We start from the raw sequence: 6,997 nt of genomic DNA on the forward strand, positions 1-6,997 counted from the left end.
GAGGCGGGCGGGGTATGCGCCATCACCATGGCCCGGCTGCGCTCGTGGCTAGGTGAGGTCCAGTGGCTCGTCTTGGTGTCGCTCTTCGTCGCGGCCCTGGTCACGGTGGGCCTGTACCTGGCTCAGTGGGCGCTGGCTAGGGCGCGACCCCGGCCCCGGCGGCGGACGGCGGAGCCCGGCGAGGGACAGCGCCCCGAATCGGACGCGCTGCTCTCCTGGATCCTGACGCTGAGCAGCTGGAGGAGCCAGTGGCAGGCGGCCTGGGTGACCGCCCTGAACCACGAGGCCGAAAGGAAAGGGGTGAGTTTCCGGGAGAGCGGGTCGGGGTCCGGGTGGGGGGCGGCTGACTGCGGGGTGCGGGCAGTCTCTCCTTCCTGGAGGCGTCGCCACAGCCTCTGACAGATCAGGTAGAGCCTTCCGTGGTGCCAGAGCATCCTTGAAAGTTGGGAGAAAGACCCGTAGAGTTAAGACCCTTGATGGGGAGCCAAGAGAGTGATTCGATTTTATTCACCAAACATCAGGTGTGCCAAGCTCTGGGCTTCACCGGGTACAGACTCGCTGTTGCAGGGACCCATCCCCTTCTACCTTCCCTTCCTGGAGTCTAGGGGTGGATTCCTGTGCCCAGTTGGACACTTACTGATTTTTGCCTCTGATGTATGAGTTACTGTGAACCAAATGTACTTTCATCTCTAACAGAGCTGAATTTCATCAAGAATTTACTTCCAAAAGACTTGCATTTCTGAGCATATAAGAAAAGTGACCATTCGCTGAGGGCCAGCCACTTGCCAGACATTGGGTTTGGGGGCTTTTGGTGCATATATCATCTTTTTGGATCCTCACAACTTCCAGAATATAGGCATCATCACCACTTTACAGATGAGGAAACTGAGGCTGGAGAGGTTAAGTAGCCTGCCCAAGGTCACACAGCCTGTGGGTGGCAGAGCTGGAGTGTGAACCCACCTGCCTCTGGCCTCACTGCTCAGGGACTTGTCACTCTGCTGCCTCACAGTCCTGTGGTTGTTTCTTTCATCGTTAATTACTTGGTGACTTATTCTTACTTTTAAGCCATCTTAGTTTAATGACAAGCTCCAGGCGTCTACTATTTTTAGGCATTCCAGAGGAGGAATTAGGAACTGGGTCTGGGGAAGTTTTTCCCAGCTTGTGCTCTGCGCCTTGCTTCCAGGTGTGTACATTCCTGCACCTACTTGTGCAGCTCATCTACTTTGGAAATAGTGAAGGCTGCCTCTTGGTCCCATCAACCTTCAAAATATTCCATAGTGGGCCCTGTGCCTGGTCTTTGTGCCATGGCCTTGGCACACTTGGCCATGGAATTAAAAAAACAAAAAAGCCTTGAGTATAAATTAGCATAAATCTAACAATTTAAAAGAGCTCGTTGGAACTCTTGAAAAGAATAACTGCAACTTTTGGATGAAAAAAAAGCTTCAAGGTCAGTTGACTGGCTTCTCTCTTGGTGCCTAGAATCAGTGCCTCAGCTATCCAGAGCTGGACATCTACTCGGGGAACTGGCCACCTCTTATGTAAGCCTCAAGCTGTGTGTCCTCACACCCGAGAGTAAACACAGAGATTTTTCCCTCGAAGCTTCTGTCATTGACCGCTGATTGACCTAGTATCACGAGTGGGCACAGTCTTGTCCCCGTTCTCTTCTGTAGGGTGTGAGCGAGTGTTGGGTGAACGCTTTGAGGGATCCTAACACTACTAACACTCAGACTCCTGACTGCGTTTCAGGCTCAGAAGCAGTGACCCCACCTCCTGTAAATTTTGGATGGGCCTGGCTTAAACCATTCTGTGTCATCTCCTGACATTTTTGGCTGGCTTCAGGAAGTCACCTTAGCTCTACAAATCCAGATTCCCATATGCCTGGAGTGTTGAGAGAGAGGAAGAGGTTCCTGCCTTGGCTTTTGTCATGTGTTGGTAAAGTAAATCTGGGAATACTGGAGAAAATATTTGAGTTTCAGATGAAAAGTTTTCACCTAAGTCTTCACGTGGGACCAGAGAAGGCTTTGTGTTCAGAGAATGGGAAGTGAGATTCAGCTTGTTTGCGGTTTTTCTGTTCTCTACCTGCTGTTGGCCATTGCAGTCTCAGACCTCATTTGTTCCACAGCTGCCATCTAGGAGCAGCAGTGGTGTATTGGGCTCAAGCTCAGAGCAGCCCAGAGGCTGCTAGGGCATGTTTGGTGGCTAGGATGTGTTTGGTGGCTGTGACGGGTTGGTTCACTTTCTCAGTAGAGCCCTGTGTTGGTGCCTGGGAGTGCCGCTCAATTTGAATTCAGATGGAGGGTTTGGCAGGCAGATAGGATCTGGGTGGCTCAGCTCCCCATTACTGACTTGTACGCACCCTCCCGTGTCCTGGGCCATCGCCGTTGTCACAGGAACAACAGCGTGGGTGCGCAGGCTCCAGCATCTGCATCAGTGGGTGCCCTGACCCCAGCCGCCACCCTGCAGGAGCTCTCTCCGCCCTCCCCCCACCTCAATTCCCACTAATCCCCGATTAGGGCTGACACTCCAAGCCTGCTCTTGGCCCACAGAGCCACAGCTTAGTGATGTCCTCCCTGCCCCTGCTTCGTCCTGCTATCATTCTGTCCTGGCCAGAAAGGAGACCAATTCTCTGCTTGTCACTTGGGGAGTGAGGGGACACTTATAGTAACTTAATCATATCCAGCATCTTCCATGAAAGGTGGAATTTTCTATCCAATGGAGACAGTAACTCTTCCAGTTCTTTTTCTGTGTCTTTTTGTGGCTGGCTGGTACAGGGATCCCAAACCTTGACCTTGGTGTCATAATACCATATGCTAACCAACCGAGATAAACATCCTGCCCAGCCTCCAGTTCTAAGTATTACCACGGCTTTGTGTTTTAAGATGGAAAGGAACCCACATCTCTTCTAGCCAAGCTCCTTCCTTCTTCAGAAGGGGAGACTGAGGCCCGTGAGCTGGAGAGAGTCACCAATGTCAGCCTAGACTGGGCCGAGATCTTCACAGTCCATCCACGGATGCCGCCACGCTGCCCTGTGGGAAGCAGAGTCGACTTTGACACCCAAATGTCTCCTTTGACAAGGTTCAGCAAGAAGAGCTAAAGAGCACACTTGTTTAAGGTCCATCCCCAGCAGCGGGGCGCGTGTCTTCTGGGGCTGAGGACCAATCAACAACTTGTGGAGTCGCCTTTGCTCTGTGATGACCAGCCACTGTGGTGTGCAGGCTGCCTGTGTAAGAAGGGAACCCAGATTCCAACTCTCACTTCAGAAATATTTTTAAATTTCACGGGACCATGAGTTAACTGAGAAATGGATGCCAAGTGGGTGTGAGCACAGGAGGGTCACCCAGAGAGCTTGGAAATACATGCACCTGCTTCCCTCCACCCCAAACTCTGACATAGTAAGGCTTGGACTGGCAGGGGTGTGGGGAGAATGCTGTATTTTTTACAAATTCCTCCAGCACTTCCCATGGGTTGAGAATCACCAGGAAGAAGCCACCAGATGACACACACCTATCCCTCAGCCAGCCATCAATCAAGAGTCACCCTACATCCAGCAGCACCTCAAAGTGGTTGTTTAACTTCATCTTTCACATCTCCACTTGGTCTGATGTTGCCATCACCTAATTCACATTGATCTAAGTGCACAGCAGTCACAGAGAACAGGAGATCCCAGAACCAGCTCAGTCGCTGGTCAAGCTGCTTAAGACTGAGACCCCCCCTTGTGCTACCTTGCTTTTGCATGAACACTTATAAAACAATTCACGGTAACAATCGGGTACACCAGGGATGGTCCACACCCCAACACCCACATGGGAGGCCCAGAATTGCTGTTTCTTTGGCCTCTGCAGCTCTGGAAGCCAGCATGCTTGTAGCCAGGTGGCCCTGCCAGTGGGCTGCACAGCACTTCCTCCTGGGACTGGTGCTGCCTGGACCACGTGCTGGTCCCGGAGCAAGGGTGGTGTCCTGTTGCGAGCGCTCTGAGCCTGCCCTAGTCGTGAGCCGCTCAAACTGGCCAAGACCCTGTTTTAGGAGGACCCCAAAGCTGTTTGTTTCTTTAGTCCTTTGGCCCAGGAACGTTCTAAATGCAAATAACCAAGACTATCGGACAATTTGCATTTTTAGTGAAAAAATGATGCTGGGTGAACTGAGAGCATGTTATTAATAGCTCTCACTTCTATATGAGCTTCTGCATTTAAAAAGTAAATAAAGTGGCTACAAGACTTCAGAATCTTCATATTATACAGTGGCCTTCAAGTTGTGTTTACAAAAATCCGAACTCCTTGACCAACGATAGTTAGTGGTCTTGGTGTAAGAAGTCAGTTGGTAAAACTGTGGAGGCCATCCTGCGTAAGGGCCATGGACCTGCCCCTCCCTCCGCCCGTAGAAGGAAAATGGGCCTTGTGGGGGCTCCTAACCCTACATCCTCTACTGTGACCCCCCCACCCCCCCGCAACTAGTCTCCTTTCTGTCACTGAAACATTCATGGCTCTTTCCTGTACGGGACCTTCCCACAGGTCATTCCTTTTGTTTGGAATACTTATCTCTTTTCTCCTTATTTAACTTCTCTAAATCTTTCTGGTCTTGGCTCAAAGGTCCCTGACCTCCTATTTGTGAGGATGTTGCCCCACCCCCACCACAGCAGCCTGAACTTGTCCCTGGAATCAGCATCTGATGGTCACTTGTGCCTTCGTCATCTCCCAGCACTGTGAGCTGGGGCAGAGCCCGGGTCTGTCCAGGCAGAGCCAGATCCCGTACCCAGCACAAAGCTGGCTTGGGGCAGGGGGTGAGTGACAGGCCCCATGGTAGGGGGGGAGAAACAGTGGCCACGTACATCGCCCTGTCTGGCCACAGGCCTTCCTTGGGAGCTGGCCAAGCCTGGGCAAAACAAGCTGTTCAATGTGCTTTGTTTTTCACTTCTAAAGAATCGATATTAAAGGAGGTTCACCGATGACTTTGCAAATCATCAATGTGAAACCCAGAAATAGGTGCCAGCTCAGGTTGTTCTTTGCAGTCACCAGTTCTCCCAGCAAGACAGGAATTCAGGAAAGAGTGGGTGTAGTGTTAATGTCAACTAGAATTCAGCCAAAGCTAACTTCCACTCCTGTTGGCCCACTGTAGTTTGCTGAGGAGGAAAGGGACTTGAGCTGCTTGGAAGGGCTGTTTGAGGCAGCTCTGGAGCCGAACTGCTAGGGTTGGAGTTCCAGCTCTGCATTTGCTAGCTGTGTGACCCTGGGTAAGTCCTGACATCTCTGTGCATCATCTGTGGAAGAGGATAACTTTGGATTCAACCCAGAAAACAGAATTCATTCTCCTAGAGATGAGATGCGATCTGTGTCAGGTATTTAGCAAAATTCCTGACATACAATGAGTCAATAAAAGTGGGCTGCTCTCTTGTAAAGCCTCCTTTTTTAAAACTTTGTGTTTTGAACTGCTTTTAGATTTTCACAAAAGTTGAAAAAAATAATTCAGGCAGTTTCCATATATTTTGCACCCAGCCTTACATAACCACAGCCCAATGATCAGAACCAAGAAATTAACATTGTTACAATGTTACTATAATTCATAACTCCATGAGATTAACATTGTAATAGCATGAGAAATCAACATTGTCACAACACCTTTAACAACTAGACTGAAGACCTCATTTGAATTTTGCCCTTTTCCCACCAGTCTACAATTATCATTCCCAGGTCCCGCTCAGCGACCACACTGTACTGAGTAGCTACTTCTCAGCCTCCTGCAGTCTGTCGTGGTTTCTCAGTCTTTCTTTGTTTTTTGTGACCTTGATAACTCTGAAGAATATTGATCATTATTTTGCTGAATGTCCCTTATTTGTCTAGTGTTTTCACACTATTGGACTTTGATTATATAAGCCATAGAAATGGTCTACCCCTTTAGTGCAGTGTCACAGGCTCAAAACATCACTAACTTGTTGCTGGGGACATTGCTCTTGGTCCCTTGATTAAGGTGGTTTCTCTGCTTGTATTTTGTTTCTATTTATATCTTTCCTCCTGTAATTAACAAATATCTTGGGGAGATACTTTGAGATTATACCAATCCTGTTGCTCTTTAAAGTTTTCCTCATAGATTTTAAAGAATCCACCAGTGTATTTTGCCTACAACAATTACTTATGCAAAGTTTTTGTTTCCCTCTTTCCTTCTTTTATCAATTGAAATTCTACTGCAAGAAAGAGCTCTCACTTCTCTAGCTATATATTAAGCTGATTATTTATAACATTTTTTTTTTTTTTGGTAGCTGGCCGGTAAGGGGACCTGAACCCTTGACTTTGGTGTTATAATACTGCACTCTAACCAACTGAGCTAACCAGCCAGCCCCTGATTATTTACAACAGTATGGGCTCATGGATATTTATTTTATCCTGTGGATTATAATATAATATTATCACTATTTATTTTGTTACTTAAATTGTTCTCATCTGGGCCATAAAGGACCTTCTTTGTGAGTAGCCTCTTGTGTTCTTTCACTAAGCCCAGTTTTGCACTTCCTTACTTTATGGTTGTACAAGATGTTTGTTTTAGGTTTTAGGTTCATCTTATATTCCCTGCCCCCCCTCCAGCCCTGGATTCAGCCACTTCTTCAAGCAGCTGTGAGCTGTGATTCCTTTTATTAGAGAAGTGCTTAGAAACCAAGATCTGGACATTGGGTGTGTTTACAGCGGCTCAGGTCTCATGCTTCCCAGCCCTTTCAGAGGACAGAGCTAGGAAATATATATGTGTACACCAGCATATGCATATGTACGTGTCTATATTTTTGGATATTTCTATGTGTGCATACTTGTATCTTCAAAACCATGAATGTGTACTGTTACCTTGGATTCCAGTTCAACAACACAGAGTTTACTTTCTTCTTTTCTTCTTCTTCTTATTTTTTTTCTCCTTTTTGTCTTTTTTTACTGACCGGTAACGGGATCGCAACCCTCGGGTACCGGGGACCGGCAACGGGATCGCAACCCTCGGTGTTGCGCCCGCACCGCGCTCAGCC

General features: G+C 48.3%; 1 protein-coding gene across 1 annotated transcript in view; it reads left to right on the top strand.

The window, feature by feature from the left end:
- Nucleotides 1-6,997, top strand: part of C2CD2 (C2 calcium-dependent domain containing 2) — a 61,987-nt gene that overhangs the window by 6,122 nt on the left and 48,868 nt on the right. The window contains exon 2 of the mRNA XM_008580437.1: nucleotides 4-300. Coding sequence (XP_008578659.1) covers nucleotides 4-300 — 297 coding nt within the window. The remainder of the gene's footprint in view (nucleotides 1-3; nucleotides 301-6,997) is intronic.

The sequence above is a fragment of the Galeopterus variegatus genome, unplaced genomic scaffold (assembly GCF_000696425.1).
Source record: "Galeopterus variegatus unplaced genomic scaffold, G_variegatus-3.0.2 Scaffold2094, whole genome shotgun sequence".
NCBI classification, from domain to species: Eukaryota; Metazoa; Chordata; class Mammalia; order Dermoptera; family Cynocephalidae; genus Galeopterus; species Galeopterus variegatus.